Source organism: Pleurodeles waltl, chromosome 3_1 (genome assembly GCF_031143425.1).
Source record: "Pleurodeles waltl isolate 20211129_DDA chromosome 3_1, aPleWal1.hap1.20221129, whole genome shotgun sequence".
In the NCBI taxonomy this organism is placed as follows: Eukaryota; Metazoa; Chordata; class Amphibia; order Caudata; family Salamandridae; genus Pleurodeles; species Pleurodeles waltl.
Genome location: NC_090440.1, coordinates 1,443,630,579 through 1,443,649,917, shown reverse-complemented (window position 1 = coordinate 1,443,649,917; position 19,339 = coordinate 1,443,630,579). Strand labels below are relative to the sequence as shown.

The 19,339-nt window shown below is 49.9% G+C and overlaps 1 protein-coding gene across 1 annotated transcript in view; it reads left to right on the top strand.

Annotated features, from left to right (window-relative positions):
• The window catches only part of HOATZ (HOATZ cilia and flagella associated protein), a 152,753-nt gene extending 147,960 nt beyond the window's left edge, over window positions 1-4,793 (top strand). Inside the window, exon 6 of the mRNA XM_069225013.1 lies at window positions 4,626-4,793. Within this exon, the coding sequence (XP_069081114.1) occupies window positions 4,626-4,692 (67 nt within the window). The 3' untranslated portion in view covers window positions 4,693-4,793. The remainder of the gene's footprint in view (window positions 1-4,625) is intronic.
• Window positions 4,794-19,339: the final 14,546 nt, after the last annotated feature.

The window sequence follows — 19,339 nt, the reverse complement described above, 5'->3', positions numbered from 1 at the left end:
AAACTTTCATGCACATTGGCTTACATTTGGGAGTCAAGAATGAAAGAAATTTGATTCATAATGAAAATGTTATTCCATTATATATTCCTACACTTTGTCCTTTAAATATGCTCTACCTAGTGCCCCTAACACAAAGCCCCCAAAATGCAACATGGAGACATCAACATTCCTGTTAAAAAAATGACCTTTTTGGCCATGGATTTGGTGCAGTATTTGGGCCCAGGCTTGTCTGCCACCCAGGAAAACCTACCAAACAGGGCTGCCAAGTTTCTAGTCTGCTAATGTGTGACATTTCTGTGTTTGTAGTGTGCTAATATGTGACATTTTGCAGCCTCAGGTGTGACACTTTGAGAGACACTGTATTACAAATATAGTCAATGACCAAAGCAGTGAAATTTCATCCAACAGCCTAAGGATTTTGCCCTCCTGACGTTATTACTATCCCACAGCAGAGGTCTGACCTTACCAGCAGTAGGAAATTAGCCTGGTAACATAAATTGACTTCACTGCAGACTCTTAAGTAACCTTCCCTGAAAAGCGCCTGCCATCATCACCACCAGTACAGAATTGGCAACCCTAGTCCAGCAGGGAGTAAATTTGCCTTCGTCTTGAAGTGCAAATGCCCAAATCTGTAAGGGCAGAGGCGGCTCAATCTGACTCGGAATGTTGCTGTCGGGAGCCAGACTAAAGTCTCAGCTAAGCTGCCAGATCTCTCACAGTGACGATCCGAGAAGGCTTGTCGTGGTGTTCCATGGCATGCAATGGCAGTGATAGTGTAAACACACAACCCGACATGAGCAGCAGCACGCACGAGGCCTTTAAAAGGGAGAATAGTTAACAATCCGGTGCTCAAATGAGGAGACAGAAAATAAAATTGGAAGGGGGCACAGAGGGGTTAAATCAATACCTTTCAGACTGGTATCTGAGTTCACATTATTCGCACGATCTATTTTGGACCTTGCAGTGATGCGCAAAATATTATCATATGCATTATTTTAACCTTAGATGGCTGACACTTTGCAGGTCCGACTAAACCAGACATTTTTTTTTTAGGGTCGAGCCTGCGTCGCATGCGCTCGCGCATGCGTATCGCTAGCGAGACGCTTTAGGTATTAGAAAAGGGCTCAGAGCCCTGTCGACGTCATGTCAGTGTTTTTCATTGGTTCGTGGGCTTGCCTATTAAAATCTGCTTGCTTTCATTAGTCGAAGGCATGCATACGTCATGCCTTTTCCAGTGGCTAGCCCTCCTCGAGCGCATCGACCAAGTACAGAAAACATGCGAGGCTCGCTGTTTTCTGTCCGGCTCGTGGACCACTTTTTCTCTATTTTCCTAGCGCGATTTCGCTTGCCAGAAGTCGAGCGCTTTACACAGTTAATTGCACTTTTTCGGGTTAAAGGCCAGTCCACAGAAGTAGAAGTCCCAAGGAAACCCTCCAGCAGGTTCATTCCCCCTACAATTCCTCTGGAGACGTAACTGGTCCAGCATCAGTGGCCCTGGAGAGACCCATCCTAGTCCTGGGTGCCAGCTGAAGTTTCAGAGTCCTATAGTCATTACTTGCTGAGGTTCAGAGGTCTTCTTTCTTCCAGCTGGACAATTCTCTGGCACCGCAGCCCCAGATCCCAGATCTGGTGTCTACTCAAGTGTCTCTACCTTGTGCAGGAGGTTTTAAGAGGGGGTGGAAAGTTCTGGAAAGCGTGCAACTCTGCCCAACAGGAGGTTGCCACATCATCATACCACTACTGCCCAACCCACCTGTGCAGCATTCTGAGACATTTCAACATGGCATCTTCAAGTGTCCTATGGAAAGTCCTTCGATGGGAGATTGAGCCTGGGCTCTCTCAACAGATACAGCTGCCTGACCCCTTTCCACAAAAACTGAAAATAACCCTACTGTGTTTGGCTGCAAAGGCCTGGCCTTTCCCCCATTGTTTCTAAGGGCATGGAATTGTCGAGGGCAGGTGCAGTGTGAAGTGTTAATTAGCAGATTTCATCTCCACCCTTGTCCTTGCCAAGGAATTGGGCCAAGCACTGTTAATGACTCTACTGTGTGAAGAGGCCTTTGATCCTGATCCTCCTGCTGGTCAAAGGAGTAATTAACTTGGCCCAGTAAGTAGGGGCAGAGGTCTGGAATCTGATTATGGCTGAGCCAGGGAAATATGACAGTTTTTAAAGTGCCATAAAGAGTACAGTTATCACAAAAGCAACAGAGGATTTGCACTTGGTGTACGTTTACCCCAAAATTGATACCTGACCCCAGTATCTCTAGGCCTAGGTACAGGGAGATTGTGTAGTGGCACAGATTCCTCCCATCAGGGATAATGCAGTGAGCTTGTCATGTTGGCTCTCATTGTACCAATGAGGCTGCTGGATTTGGGCGGCAGCATCACATGAGTCGTGGGGAACTGAGTTCAATCCCACAACATGTGACAACTGTCGGCCTAATCCGTTTCCAGACAGCTAACAGCACCTCACCGATGTCCACGTGCAGAGGTGATTCTGTGGCAACCAAGCACATGACATTGTGACTTCTCAGGGAAATCATGGTGGATCAGATCTCAACATTTTCTCTCAGTTACATGCAAAAACAAACAAAAGCAGATAATGGGTTAATAAGATTTATTGAATCAGCTGCGTCTTAGATAAAATAACAAAGTGAAACACAAGAAAAGTCCCACCATAATGTCACTAAGCAAGATGTGTAATTGCTACCTACGCCACTAATGTTAGAGCACAGCAGGATAAGGCCTAATCTGCCCTTCTGGACCCCCCGGGAAGACATCATCCCCCATACCTCAGCATGACAGTAGTGAAGAAGCCTGTTGTCTAATGAGACACCTTCCCCATAACTGGCCAGGGAACTAGCAGTCTCAGCAAGCAGCTGTAGTGTAATCAAACAGCATATGGTAGTGGGCATCTGGCTGGAACTTCCCTCTAACGTGCATGGGACAGACAAATGTTTTTATAATAAAACAGCTAGTGTTCTGAGAAAGTGTCCCCATGTAAAAATATATATGTTTCTGTGAAATGTTAGAGATGCGGTGTACCACTTTGTGCCGACAACCCTATCTTGTTGCAGCCTTGAATAAAGCAGAGTGAAGAATGTTGTGCTAAGAAATTTAAGTAATTGCCTAAGCGAAATGACAGCACGATAAAGGGAAGAAAAGATCATCACAAATGTGATTGTTTCTAAAAGATTAAAGTAATATATACAATAAAATGTCATTAGGCTAAAGGGCACAGATAGCAGGCCTAGGTGCTAAAATAACATGCCCACAGACATCACTAAAATGGCTTCACTATAAGCTCAGTCTTTTCAGTAAACACTACAGACCTACAATATGAATGTCCACTCAAAGAATAAGGTCAGGTCAGCACCAATATCTGAGTTGTCCCTGTTGCAACAGACTACCTGTGCCCAGATACAGTTTGAGCTAGACGGTAGTCTCACAAGCTGTCCCTGCACACATGGGCACATGCATACGCTCATGTGTTCACATGTAATCAGCAGAGAGCCTCTCACCCTAACTGTGCAGCCCCTGTGTTATCTTAAAAGTCAAACACTGGTGTTTAGCACACTCAGTCCATTTCCACAGAATTTAAAGCGAGTGAGACTTAATTTGCTTAGACTCAAAACCAGGTGGTCAGGAAGCAAGTAATCCAGGGTAATTAAATGGGTTGAACCCATTTTCTACACCTAAGAAAACCTGTACATGGCAATTTGAAGCTCCTGTACATCGGTAAAGCCAGACCATTTCTCAGATTTGCCAACTGCAGTGATCTCAGGATTGTGCCAACTTATTTTCACTTCCTTTAGAAGATAAACGCTAATTTATTAACCTGTTTTTTAAACTATTTCGAGGCTGTGAGCTTGCATATGTGTTTTTAGTTGGAATGCTTTATTTAAATATTGAAATCCTTAATGTTTATGGGACTGGATGTTGTTTTAGTGTTTTAGCTTGCAATATAACCTGTCTTTTTCACGTACAGTTTTCACATGGCTACGGTTGCCAATGGCTCAATAAAACATTTTCCTAACAGGTGTAAGAAAAACTAAATTTAAGAAAAATTTGGTGAATCTTGTTGTTTTTTTCTTATTTCTTTCTCATGATTTGTTGTGCCATTTCTGATTTTGATAAAATTGGACTCATCTTGCTGAAGAAAATTACATTGACGGATCAATAAGTTTCCATCAAATTTGCAACAAGTCGCATTTTATAGGAACTTGGTGGTACATGGACATCTGTTTTATAACAGGAAGAGGAATTCTCTATTCTTTTCTAAGCACCCACTAAGTTTTTTGAGTTTCGTCCTTTAATTACAGATTTTTGCATTTGTTTATTTTCCTTCACATTGCTATTTTGTCCTCCTTGTATACATAGCATAAATCCATTGCTATTTCTCTTTGGTTCAGAATACAAACACCATTTACAATTTTACATTTTCTTAGTATTTTTTCGCATTTGTTTTATTTTTTACCATATCACCTGACAAAATGAATGCCATTGATTTGGGTAATAAGAACAGTGTTGGGTTAAAGGCTTTCTATTAATGATTAGTACAATACAATGCAAGTCCCTGGAATTGATTCTGTGTACTGCTGACTTGGTGTTATTGTCTACTGCAGGCCAAGTAGAACCATCTCTGAAATTGAGGATCTGGAAGCTGTGAAGGCCCTTGCGATGCTTGATTAAGAAGTCCTCTGCTTGCTACAATGTAGCTGAACATAACAATCACATACTCTAATTGCTTTGTGAAAATTCTCAATATGAAAAATCCAATAAATGTATCACGAGATCTGTTCACCCACATTAAAATGTTAGTTAGCCATTAATCTTATTGACCTAAATAGCATTACTGTGGCTTACTCCTTACCACTTAGTGATAGAAATGTTATCCGTACCTATATTGATGTGTCCGAAGCATACTGTTAACATGTGGGACTTGGATACAGCACCATGCAGCAGTATTCTTCACATAATAATAGGTTTATAACCATCAGAACTTGCGACCAGAGCCATAACATCTGCTCAAGGAATTTCTCTTCATGAAATATTGTGACCATGCCTCTTACCACAGTTGGTTCAGTCGATATGCACCATGATTACAACTAATTAAAAACTAGATCGCAAATTGTGTTCTGTTTGTATGTTATTTTACTTTGTTCGATTAGTTTCACTTTCTTATTTTAATAGTGCTATATGTTTTATAATCGATCGTCTTTTTTAATTATAGCATTGTGATAATGTTGCCAGATTTTTCTGTTAACTTGGCACTCTGTTTCCATTTTTTCTGGTTTCCTGGCGTTTCCTATTATTTTCGTTTTCAATATATTTTTAAAATGTTAAACAGAGTAAGACAATTTAACTACACAAGAAAATTAACAAGAAATTGATAAATTCTTCGAACATTTAATTATCCTATCTGTATACTACAGCTTCGACAGTTCCAGTCTGCACCCACACTTATCACACCCCTTGGCAGCCAGTTCTTTGTTTTATTCACTTCTGTTTATCATCCTCGCCTTGTCCTCCTCCTTCTTCAGCCTTCCTTCTGACTATGTGTGAATGGTCGCTGCCACAGTTATCTCCATTCTGCTGCCCCTCTTCCCCTTCTCCCTCATGGTGTTTATCTTTGTTCTTTCACCTTACACCTGTGAAGGCCTGACACCTGGCGTGTCTTTGGTGCTGTGCTAGAAACTCAAGAAAGGCTACTTTTCTGAATTGTGAAATACTTTTAAACGTTTTTCATAGTGGGTATATATATCGCTGAATTTTTGAAATCGTTACGAATTTAGTCTGAGACTCATTTTTGACATATACGATGCCACACAGAAATCTGTGCTAAGCCTGTCCCTGCTATGGAATGGTATATGGTAGTGGACTTCATCTGTACCAGTACTTCCTCATAATTGGATAGACATATGTTACTAGTTTAACTTTTTTTTTTTTTCTTTGGGTGGCTGTTTGCCTCGCTCCCTTACTTAGGGGGTCATTCTGACCCTGGCGGTCAGTGTTAAAGCGGCGGCCAACCCGCCAACAGGCAGGCGGTAAAAAAAATGGAATTCTGACCCTGGCGGGAACCGCCAACACACCCCGCCACTTTAACACTCCGACCTCAACGGCGGGGCAAACAAACAGCGCGGCGGTCACCGCCAACAGACAGGCGGCAGACAATGTACCGCCCACCCTATCACGACCCAGCAATCTGCCACCTTTTCCGGGGCGGGAGCCCCGCCGATAAAAAACTGTGAAAACAGACCACGAACGGGAAAACGCTCACCTCTATACACTCCACGAGGAATCTGGACAGCATGGAACCCGAATTAAACATCCTACCAGCGATTGTCTACCTGCTCCTCTATCAGGAGCACGAACGCCGCCGCAGGAGACAACGGTGAGTACTGCACCTACGACATAGGGGAGGGGGGAGGAGAAAAGATTACGGGCACACACATACGCGACACCCCTCCTCCCCCCCCAAATCCCCACACACCAATGCAGAGCACCAAGTCAGATTTACACCCTCCAAACCCCCCGGAATAATTCAAAGACAAAATAAAATGATCATTAAAATAGAAGTATATTAAAGCATATTTGAACTTAAGTGAAATATGAGATTTTTAAAACAAATAAATCACAACATGAACAATGTATACATAGTCCAAAAGTCCGGCACATATTGGCTACATGCCATTGTTCGTGGGCCAATGTGCATAAACACATGGGCAAAGCCCACACACGAGACCCGATTCCATTGGAGAGAACACTGCTGGGACATCAGATAATAAAACCACAGGCACCTCAGGGGGAAGGGAAGGGGGGGGCACCTCAGCCACATGAGTCCACAACGCCAGATCCACGAGGGGCCTCCATGCCCACTGTACCATCCTGGGGAGTGCAAAGCCACAGTCCCACAAGTCTTTTCAGTGGGTGGATTGCCCACTGTACCATCCTGGGGAGTGCAAAGCCACAGTCTCACAAGTCTCTACAGTGGGTGGATTGCCCACTGTACCATCCTGGGGAGTGCAAAGCCACAGTCTCACAAGTCTTTTCAGTGGGTGGATTGCCCACTGTACCATCCTGGGGAGTGCAAAGCCACAGTCTCACAAGTCTCTACAATGGGTGGATTGCCCACTGTACCATCCTGGGGAGTGCAAAGCCACAGTCTCACAAGTCTTTTCAGTGGGTGGATTGCCCACTGTACCATCCTGGGGAGTGCAAAGCCACAGTCCATCTGGTGGATTACAGACTCCACTGGTTATGGAGGAGGCATGGTGCCCAGAGTGCTTCGTGAAGCCCTGCCCGACACAGATCCGGCCCTGCCAATGGGCCAGCGGTGCTTGAGATGAAGGGCCCAGCGGAGCGGTGCTTGAGAAGAAGGGCCCAGCGGAGCGGTGCAGAGACGGCGGGGCCCAGCGGAGCGGTGCTTGAGATGAAGGGCCCAGCGGAGTGGTGCAGAGACGGCGGGGCCCAGCGGAGTGGTGCTTGAGATGAAGGGCCCAGCGGAGCGGTGCTTGACAGGAAGTGCCCAGCGGAGCAGTGCTTGAGATGAAGGGCCCAGCGGAGCGGTGCTTGACAGGAAGGGCCCAGCGGAGCGGTGCAGAGACGGCGGGGCCCAGAGGAGCAGTGCTTGACAGGAAGGGCCCAGCGGAGCGGTGCTTGACAGGAAAGGCCCAGCGGAGCGGTGCTTGAGATGAAGGGCCCAGCGGAGCGGTGCTTGACAGGAAGGGCCCAGCGGAGCGGTGCAGAGACGGCGGGGCCCAGCGGAGCAGTGCTTGACAGGAAGGGCCCAGCGGAGCGGTGCTTGACAGGAAGGGCCCAGCGGAGCGGTGCTTGAGATGAAGGGCACAGCGGAGCGGTGCGTGACAGGAAGGGCCCAGCGGAGCGGTGCAGAGACGGCGGGCCCAGCGGAGCGGTGCTTGACAGGAAGGGCCCAGCGGAGCGGTGCAGAGACGGCGGGGCCCAGCGGAGCAGTGCTTGACAGGAAGGACCCAGCGGAGCGGTGCTTGAGATGAAGGGCCCAGCGGAGCGGTGCTTGAGATGAAGGGCCCAGCGGAGCGGTGCTTGACAGGAAGGGCCCAGCGGAGCGGTGCAGAGACGGCGGGGCCCAGCAGAGCTGTGCTTGACAGGAAGGGCCCAGCGGAGCGGTGCTTGACAGGAAGGGCCCAGCGGAGCGGTGCTTGAGATGAAGGGCCCAGCGGAGCGGTGCGTGACAGGAAGGGCCCAGCGGAGCGGTGCAGAGACGGCGGGCCCAGCGGAGCGGTGCTTGACAGGAAGGGCCCAGCGGAGCGGTGCAGAGACGGCGGGGCCCAGCGGAGCGGTGCTTGAGATGAAGGGCCCAGCGGAGCGGTGCTTGAGATGAAGAGCCCAGCGGAGCGGTGCAGAGACGGCGGGGCCCAGCGGAGCAGTGCTTGACAGGAAGGGCCCAGCGGAGCGGTGCTTGACAGGAAGGGTCCAGCGGAGTGGTGCAGAGACGGCGGGGCCCTGTTCAGCGGTGCTTCTCTTGGCGGGGCCCTGTTCAGCGGTGCTTCTCGGTGCTTCTCTTGGCGGGGCCCTGTTCAGCGGTGCTTCTCACGACGGGGCCCTGTTCAGCGGTGCTTCTCACGGCGGGGCCCTGTTCAGCGGTGCTTCTCACGGCGGGGCCCTGTTCAGTGGTGCTTCTCTTGGCGGGGCCCTGTTCAGCGGTGCTTCTCACGGCGGGGCCCTGTTCAGCGGTGCTTCTCACGGCGGGGCCCTGTTCAGCGGTGCTTCTCTTGGCGGGGCCCTGTTCAGCGGTGCTTCTCTTGGCGGGGCCCTGTTCAGTGGTGCTTGTCTTGTGTTCCTAGGAACCCAGATCTGGGCAATCATTCCCGCTCAGTCGCCATCCGACCTATCGCTTGCGGGGCCCTCCTGTGCTGGACTCCTGGGCCCCTGGGTGTCCTCCGTCACACCCCAAATGGGGCTGGTGGGGCCCTCCTGGGCAGCTCGCCTTCTGCCGGACTTCTTTGCCTTGCTGCCCTTGCCCTCCTTGGAAGAATCTCTGGGGCCCTTGCCTCCCTTGGAAGAATCTCTGAGGCCCTTGCCCTCCTTGGAAGAATCTCTGGGGCCCTTGCCTCCCTTGGTGGATGGGCCAGGTGACGGTGCAAGGCTGGTGTCCTTGGGGGCAGCCGTCTCAGGCCTGTGGCACCGGCCCTTCCCTTTTTTTGCTTCTTTTCCCAGGGGGTGGGCTGGCTGTCCCCTTGCTGCTGGCCGATGTTCCTGCCCTAGGAGCTGGTGGACTCCAATAGCCCTGAACGATGGTCCTAGTAGGTGCAGGGCTTGTGGTGGCTGAGGTGCTGTTTGGACTCTTACGAGATGGAGGGGGTGGGTCAGGTGATGCAAAGAGGTTAATTTTGGAGAGGAACAACTTTTTAGGAGCAATGGGAAGGGTAGGTGCAGTGGGTATGGGAGTGGAGGAAGAGGATGTGGTTGTAGGAGAGTCAAGTGTGCTGTCTTTGGGTGCAGGTGCTTGTGACGGAGGCTGTCGTGAGGTGGATGGCTGTTGGGTGGGTGGCTGCCTGCGTTTGTGTGGTTTGGAAGAGGGGGTGACAGACACACTGGGAGAGGACACAGGGGACGTGTAAATGGTAGTGGGGGTGGTGACTGCACGTGTGCGGACTGTTCTGGTGGGTGTGATGGTGATGGACGTACTGGCTGATGGTGGTGTGCATGCAGGTGTCAGTGGAGACGTCACAGGGAGGGAGGAGGGAGACGAGGAGGAGGGGGACACAGTGGAGGCAGTGGGTGTTGCTGTGTCTGCATGTGGATGTTGCTTGGGTGAATGCTTGTGTGATCGGTTGTGCTTATGTCTGGATGAGCTGCCCTTGGGTGTTGATGTGTGTGCAGGCTGGTCTGTAGGTGTGTCTGGGATAGGCAGAGGAACAGGGGAGTGGGACTGGGTTGAGGAAGTTGGAGGGGGGAGGCTAGACACAGGAACAATTGCTGCCGTCAGTGCTGAGGCCAGAGCGTTGAACGATCGCTGATGGGCAGCCTGACCCGAATGAATGCCCTCCAGGTATGCATTGCTCCGATGCACCTCCCTTTCTACCCCCTGGATGGCATTCAAAAGGGTAGACTGCCCAACAATGAGCTTCTGGAGGAGGTCAATGATCTCCGCACTGAGGGCAGCAGGGGTAACTGGGGCAGGACCTGAGGTGCCAGGGGCGAAGGAGATGGGCGGCTTCCTGGCCGAGCGGACACGGGGCGAAAGCTGAGGGGCTGCTGGGAGGGCGGAGCTGGTGCGCTGGGTGGCGGCTGTACCTGTTGTTGCGGTGGGCACAGATGTTGCCGCCACCACAAGGGAGCTCCCTTCCGAGGACGTGTCGGTGTCGCTGACGTCTCCACGGGTCCCCGTTGTGGAGCCCCCCTCGCCCTCCATCTCACTGGTTAACTCTGAGTCGTTGCAGGGCCCTCCGGGGCCATGTGAGATGCAGCTCCCTCGTGCGCCGATGCCACTTCTCCTCCGCCTGATGATGCTAATGCACACATGAACAGGAAAACCAAAAAAAAGGGGGGGGGGGAAAGAAAGGAAGACATGTTGAGTGCATGCATTGGCGGCACCGTTGGCGGAGAGGACAGACACAGAAGCCCCCTGCACTATGCCACGCACTCGGGGTACACTACTCAATGATAGTGACTTGGCCTACAAGTCTATGGACGACAAATGCACACATAGGTGAGCCCGGGCCATGGATAGCTGTACTTAGCACCCTACAGAGGTGGGGGGCGGGGGCACAGGGCCATATCTAATGGAGGGGCCTAGCCTACAGAAACCGCCCTGGCCTAGAGATAGCCACAGCCCTCCTCCCCCACCCAGACGCCTCCACTGTGCGCTAATATAGCGGAATGTGCTGATACTCACCCCCTTGTGTCTGCTGTGATGTCCTCACGCGCCCATCCAAATCGGGGTAGGCCACCGCCAGGATCCGGGACATCAGGGGGGTCAATTGACGACTGGCACCCCTCGTACGTTGGGAGGCCATCCCCAGCAGAGCCTCGGCGGTCTTTCTGCTCCCGCGGCGGATGTCCTCCCACCTCTTGCGGCAGTGGGTGCCCCGTCTGTTGTGGACCCCCAGGGCCCGGACGTCCTTGGCGATGGCACGCCAAATGTCGATCTTCTGATGGGCGCTGACCTATGTGACATGTACAGGGTTGAAAAATAAATATCATCACTTTTCTGCATGGTCGATGTGCGCGGCCCTCCCTCCCCAACCTTGCCATGTGGCACATGCCCTCATCTGTCGTGCGTTGCACTCCTCATTCGCTCCCCTCCCCACCATCTTACATCCACCCCACTCAACACAGGCATAGCCCATACTACGTGCTCCCAGTGTACTTACCTGTTGGTCTGGAGGACCGTAGAGTAGCGCATACTGGGGGAGGACCCCATCAACAAGTTTATCCAATTCCTCAGATGTGAAGGCAGGGGCCCTTTCCCCAGTCGCAGCAGCCATTGTCTCTTCCAGACCGAGTTCACAGCAGCACTTGCAGTATAGGTCCTCTCCTGTGGATGATCAGGTCTCGAGTGATTAAGCAAGTAGAAAATGGCGGTCACGCCCGCGGCAGTGCGTACCGCGGCGGTGCGTACCGCGACTGCCGGCGCACATCGTCATTGGCTCCTGAGACCCATAGGGTTCAATGTTAACCAATGCTGCTTTGCGCCGCGGTCTTCGACCGCCTACCGCCACGGTGTGCCACGCCAGCGCATTGACCTCACATCCCATTGTCACACTTCACAGGTCAGGCAGCCGCCATTTCAAGGGCCCACATGGCGGAATTTCTACGGCGTCACACAGGCCTAGGCCTTGCATTGCCACTAATACAAGCCATTCAATGCATAGCGAATCGTGTAATGTGCAAGCTGTGGTTACGTACCTGTGGGTTGATTGACCCTGTGCTCCATGTTGTCCTTCCTAGGCACCGTCCGCTGGGACTTGCGAGGAGATGGAGGAATCCTCCTGTGTACAGACCGCTGGTGGACCTGTCGACAATGGAAGAAAGACATGTCATACTTACATACAGACTTGACCGAGCCACTATACAGGAACTGTGTGCCCAGCTGGAGACAGACCTGATGTCCCCCATTCGCCAACCCACAGGGATTCCCCCTCTGGTGCAGGTTCTGTCAGTACTCCATTTTTTGGTAAGTGGATCATTCCAAACAACAGTGGCCATATCATCAGGGATGTCTCAGCCTATGTTTTCTAAGGTTTTGTCCAGAGTGTTGTCTGCCCTGATGAAATACATGTGGAGCTACATTGTTTTCCCTGAGGTGGGAGATTTGGCTACAGTGAAGGGTGATTTCTATGCCCTTGGGCATATCCCCAACATCATTGGTGCCATTGATGGGACCCATGTGGCCTTGGTTCCCCCCAGTGGAAGTGAGCAGGTGTACAGGAACAGAAAAAGTTATCATTCTGTGAATGTCCAGGTGGTCTGTTTGGCTGACCAGTACATCTCCCATGTAAATGCCAAGTTCCCTGGGTCAGTGCATGACGCGTACATCATGCGAAATAGCAGCATCCCTTATGTGATGGAACAGCTACAGAGACACCGTGTGTGGCTAATAGGTGACTCTGGTTACCGAAACCTGTCGTGGCTACTGACCCCAGTGAGGAATCCCAGGACAAGGGCAGAGGAACATTACAATGAGGCCCATGGGCGAACTAGGAGGATTATAGAAAGAACCTTCGGCCTCCTGAAGGCCAGGTTTAGGTGCCTGCATATGACAGGGGGATCCCTAATGTACTCACCAAAGAAGGTGTGCCATATCATCGTGGCCTGCTGTATGCTTCACAACCTGGCTTTGCGACACCAGGTGCCTTTCCTGCAGGAGGATGGTCCAGATGGTGGTGTTGTAGCAGCTGTGGAGCCTGTGGAGAGTGAAGAGGAGGAGGACGACGGGGACGACACAGACAACAGGGACACAGTGATACAACAGTATTTTCAGTAGCACACAGGTACGAATCAACCACGCCATTTTACATTTACTTAAAGTCTCCTGTCTCTCTACTGTCTGAGTTCCCCCCCAGTTCCTGTTAACTGAGTTGTGACTTTCCCTTCCGTTTTCAGAGCTGTGGGCCCCACTGCGTGACCTCTGCTTTGTTTGCCCATGGACTACAGCTGTGTGACAGTGGTATGTTGTCATCACAATGTAACTGAACATTTTGGCACCGTTATGTCTAATACATTTGTTCAAAATACAGGCAGACTCCAGATTTGTTTAGTGCAAGAAGTGATTTAATTCAAGTGCTAAATTTAAGGAACATGATTGTAAAACGGTGATGGGTGATGGTGGAGTAATGTCCATGGCAGAGTCCAGTTCTCAGTCGCACAGGTGCATTGTCCATATGCCTGTGGAAGGATGGAGCAGGGGCAGTTCAAGGTTGGACAGGGTGACAATGTGGGACAGTGGGATGACATCAGGGGGTATCGTTTGCTGGCGGGGTCTTGCAATCCTACTCTGTCTTCTTGTGAGATCTCAGGTTCCACTTGCGGGGTGGTTCTTCTGCTGCAGGAGGTGGGGTTCTGGTGGCCCGTCGTTGTGTGGGGGCCTCCTGTCCACTAGCGCCGGCGGAGGTGGTAGGCTGTTCCTGGTCCAGGCTAGTGACAGGGGCCCTTTGTGGTGCCACATGGTCCCGCAATGTGGTGACTATCTGGGTTAGGGCCACGACAATGTTCCTCAGTTCCTCTCTGAACCCCATGTACTGTTGCTCCTGCATGACCTGGATCTCCAGGAACCTGGCCAGTACCGTAGCCATCGTCTCCTGGGAGTGGTGGTATGCTCCCATGATGGAGGAGAGGGCCTCTTGGAGAGTCGGTTCCCTGGGCCCGTCCCCCCCCTGTCACACAGCAGCCCTCCCAGTTCCCCTGTTTCCCTGGGCCCTGGACGGTGTGCCCACTACCACTGCCCCCAGGTCCCTGTTGTTGTTGGGGTGGTGGGTCAACCTGGGTGCCCTGTAGTCGTGGACACACCGCTGATTGACGTGTCCTGGAGACAGAGGCATGGGCCCGCTGGGTGGGAGCTGTGCTGGTGTTCCCAGAGGGCGTTAGGTCTGGTGTAGCCTGTGGCTGTCTGTGGGGAACCGACTGTCCCGAGGTCCCCGATGGGCCGGGCTGGTCATCAGGGTCCAGGGAGACAGAGCTGCTGTCATCACTGGGGTCCTCTTCTGGGGGTGGGATGGACATCTCTGGACCCTCCGTGGCGGTGTGCTGGCGTTCGGGTCCTGCAGGGGTATAAGAGTATGGTTATTGCTTCTGTGTGTGGCATTTCGTGTAATGGGTGGGTGGCCGTGTCCCCCAGTGCTGGCATTCCTTTGTGGGGGCTTTTGTGACGGTGGCTTGTGGGGGTGATGGGTGTGTGCAGTGGGCATGCTTTGGGGATGGGTGTCCATGCTTTGGGGACGCACGCAGGGCTAGGTTTTGGGATGGGTGGGATGTGATGGTGAGCCATTTGCAAGGAGTTGGTGTGATGGGGGTGGGGGTGAGGGTGAGGGTGGGGGTATGATTTGGCATGCAGGTGGGGTGGGGGGAATGGAGTAGTGAAGATTTGACTTACCAGAGTCCATTCCTCCGCCTACTCCTGCGAGGCCCTCAGGATGCAGGATGTGCAAGACTTCCTCCTCCCATGCTGTGAATTCTGGGGGAGTAGGTGGGGGTCCGCCGCCAGGCCGCTGTACCGCGATGTGCCTTGATACCATGGAACGCACCTTCCCCCGTAGGTCGTTCCACCGCTTCCTGATGTCGTCCCGATTGCGTGGATGCTGTCCCACAGCGTTGACCCTGTCCACTATTCTGCTCCATAGCTCCATCTTCCTGGCAATGGTGGTGTGCTGCACCTGTGCCCCGAAGAGCTGGGGCTCTACACAAACTATTTCCTCCACCATGACCCTGAGTTCTGCGTCAGAGAACCTGGGGTGTCTTTGGGGTGCCATGGGGTGGTGTGGATGAGGTGAGGGGTGGTGTATGTGTTGTAGAGTGTGGTGAGTGTGGTGGTGTATGGTGTTTTGTGCGTGGAAATTGTGTGGGTGATGTTGTGATTTGCCTCTATGTGATGGTGTACTCTATGCTGTGCTCTCTCTCTCTGTCCTTCACTCGCAATTGTGGTCGTAGAGGTTTGTGGGTGATGTGGGTGTGTGTTTTAGATTTAATTGGGTGTGTGGGAGTGGTGTGTGTATGTGTCTCAGGTGTGTGTATTTTGAATTATCCAATGTGGTAGTGTTTTGTAAAGGTGTGTGTATTTTGACTGCGGCAGTGTGTACCGCCAATGGAATACCGCGGTTGAAAGACCGCTGCGGGGATTTGTGGGTCGGAATGGCATGGGCGTATTTCTGTTGGCGTGACGGTGGAGGTTTGGTCATCGCCAGTTTCCCGCTGACCTTTGGTGTGGCGGACTTTTGTGGATGTCGGGTTTTTGGCGGTTTGCCAGTTGCGGGTCAGAATGACGGTGGCGGTTTACCGCGGCCGCGGCGGTGTCATGGCGGCCTTCTGGCCGGCGGTAAGCGACTTTTACCGCCGAGGTCAGAATGACACCCTTAATGCCAATAGGTAGGATGCTGATATCTTTGCATATTCCTTATAAGCCTGCACTGGCAGACCAGAAACCAACTAGGACCGACTATTTGGCATGCCACATATCATTTGAACGATGTTGTCTGTGCAAATGAGAAAATGTGAGTATTGTTGGGGAGCATCATCCAGTCAGAATTTATTTTTTTAAAACCTTCAGCTCCCTCTGGTGCTCTACTCTGTCTCATCCTTTACCTCTCTCAATATATCCTCTACCTTCACTCTCTCACTCATCCCAAACATTATTATATTACTTTGAACGTCATAAGATTCTTTCTTGATTCTTCCCTCCTCGAACCCACCTTGACTCACCCCAAACCTCATTCTTCTACAGTGATCGCCCGTGTAACCCTTTCTAAATCATCCCTAGTCTATCCCTTCTTGACTCACCCCACAGCTCATTCTGTTACTATGATCTCTCTAAGATTCTTCCTGGACCTTCCCTACTTTATCCCTCCTCGACTCACTCCAAACCTCTTTTTACTACTATGTTCTCTGGAGCATCATGTTCTAGACTCCTCCCTCCTGTATTTCTCCTTTGACTCATCCCAGACTTCATCTAAATAATATGAACTCCCAAATAACACACCAGCTAGACCGTTCCCTCCTCGATCCCTACTTTATCCACTTCAATCCCCCTAACAGACTCACATGTCCTCCACTCAAATCAACAACTCATATTTTTCTGTACTAATCTACCACTAAATCTTAGCGTTATGGAGTAGTGTGCTACTTGCCAAAAAGCACTTCAATGCCTCCTCAGGTAGCAAGCGCTATGTAAATACAATTTACAATTAGAATGAAAGAACACTGATTTTAGTGGTGGTTGATTTTGGGCAGTACGAATCAGTGTAGAAATTGATAAATTCTTGTAGGATAGCATCAGCCTCATGTACAAGGCATAGTCTTCCCTGTGTTAAATGTGAATTATGTCTGAGCCGGCCCACAGGCACCAAAGCAAATGAGCAAGAGTTCTGCTCGGTTTGTTTACCTCCCCACACATCCTAGCTTTAGCCTCCTTGCCAAGATAGATAACTTCCCTATGTGCGACCTTGTTGTATATCTCAAGCTTGAGCTTGATATCAGCCAATGTTTATTAGAACATTGGAATGCTGGGGGCTCCATTGAAAACAATGGAGAGCTGCGGGCTTTTACTGGCCGGTAAAAGCCCGCAGCGCCAACGTTCCAATGTTCGCTTTGTTCACAGCAACAGCTGTGAACAAAGCCTCACGGAGCCCGAGGGGATTACTACGCTACGGCGGGTTCTAAGGCTATATTATTCCCGGTTTTACAATGCCCCCTTTCAAGACCATGCAGCTCATCTTCTAGTGTGGGTATGCCCTTATCTATCTTTTAATATCTCCAATTCTTTGGAGATGCAGGTACTTTTAATTACTAGCATAAAGACTGCACCCTATATCACTGTTCACAGATTTTTTGTTGATGATTAAATAATCTAACATAGTTGTGTGTATTTCATTCTTGAATAGAATACCAGTGTCTTGCAGAGCGTTGGAGGTAACTTCCAAGTCAATGCTTTGTGTCATGAAAGGATTAAGGCCCTGATTTATACTTTTTGACGCAAACCTGCGTTAGCGCAAGTTTGTCTCAAAAAGTTTACTGCCGGCTAGCGCCATTCCTGGACGCCAGCCAGGCGTCATATTTAAGGAATGACGCTAGCCAGCGGTAAGGCCCAATTAGCGTAAAAATAAAGGACACTAACCGGGTGTGGGAGGCGTAGGAGAAACAGGAGGTTGTGCGTCAAAGAATGGCACTAGTCAGGCTATAGTCAGAAAAATTACTCTAACCTGACTAGCGTCATTTTTTGACGCACAGCCCCCATGGACATGACTCCTGTCTTAGTAAAGACAGGAGTCATGCCCCCCTGCCCAATGGCCATGCCCAGGGGACTTATGTCCCCTAGGCATGGCCATTGAGCACAGTGCCATGTAGTGGGGCCCAAGTTAGGCCTCCTATGGCACTTTAAAAAAAAAAAAAAACTTACCTGGACTTACCTGGGATGGGTCCCCCCTTCCTCGTGTGTCCTCCAGGTGTGGGTGGGGGTGTCCCTGGGTGCAGGGAAGGGCACCTGTGGGCTGTTTCAATGGCCTTTGACCATGGAAAATGGCCCAAAGGTCCCCTAACGCCTGCCCTGACCCCGGCGTTAAATAATGGTGCTAAACAGGCTTAGCGCCATTATTTAAGGCCCTCCTCCTCCTGTGCATGATTTTTGCATGGGAGGATAAATAGGGTGCAAAGGCCTTAGAGTCATTTTTTGCCCGGGAATGCTTACCTTGCATCTCATTGACGCAAGGTAGTTTTCCGCCAGCAAAAAATGACATTAACGCCAATATTTTGATGCTAGACGGGTCTGGTATCAAAATATAAATATGGAGTTAAGTTTGCACCGGATTTGCATTAAAAAAATGATGCAAATCTGGTGCAAACAAAGTATAAATATGCCCCTAAGTTAGAAAAACCAGAGTATAATCGGAATGGTTCTAGACTTGTGCTTAGTAAGTGTAATGTAGGTGCATACGTCCCTGGTGACAAGCCAGTAGTTTATGCCTCACTAAGAGTTATGTGCTGTGGAAATGCCTAGTGCACCAAATGTCAACCAGTTTGTGATCAGTGATAATCTCCTTCAGTGAGATACGCCATGGGGAAGGGCTTGTACGTTCCACATTACTAATCTGAGTGATGGTACAGCTGAGGTGAATAGGTGAGGTGAATAACAGTGGAAAGATTGGATTGCATTGTATGATTGGTGGTTTAGCTAGAGATAGTCAAACGGAACATTTTTGTGTCGTTGATGGTAGAATTAATCATAGTAGATGATATTGGTAAAGCTCTTGTTATGCTAAGGACACAAGTCGAGGGTACACACTGGTAGATGGCATGTTAAACTCATCTGGTGTAATTTGCAGACATTGGACACATTCAGAGCATTGTCCGCTTTTGTTCCAAGCATCCGTGCGCAGGTAGGGAGGGAGCTTATCAGTTTCCAGCTGGGCCCATTACAAAGGCTGAAGTTAAGGGGTCCTGAGACCTCCTTTGGTTGGAGTATCCCAGCTGGGAACTATAGGGAACCTCTTTCTTAAATGCAATGGAGGAGAAACAAAGGCACACATCTTATCACTTCACTGGTACTTAAGAGAGACATACTTTTGACTTTTTTCAACCCCTCTATATAAGAGATATGCAGCACTCTACGTGAGTCAGATGTGTTGGCCTTTCACAATATTTACAAAAACAACAAGTTAAATACCAATATTTTGTTTTTAGTTCTTTTACAGTGCCACTCACCCCAGTGCAGGATGTCACACATATACATTGACTATAAATCGTATGTGTGTAAATCGATGTGTAGGATGTGTTACATAAGGCAGTGAGGGTTACAAGGTGCAGGAGTCACATGTCCTTCATACCTCAGTGTGCTATATTAGGATTACTATTTATGAACTGCAAGTAACAAAAAGATATTTGTGTTAAAACCAGTAACCCACTTATCCATTTACATAAAATAAAAATCCGTCATCTGTGTGTTACATAATGTGCTTTGCAGGAGACATAGTAACCGTTTATGCTACTTTGATTCAAAACTAGCACTAGACAAAACACAGATCACACCAGCAAATATGTTAACCTCCATAGTTATCTGGCCATTATTAGTCCCTGAGATTTAGTTGGCGTATAGCGATCTCTGCAACAGGTGCATTAACCCCATAAGATAGTTTAAAGATTTACTTCCACA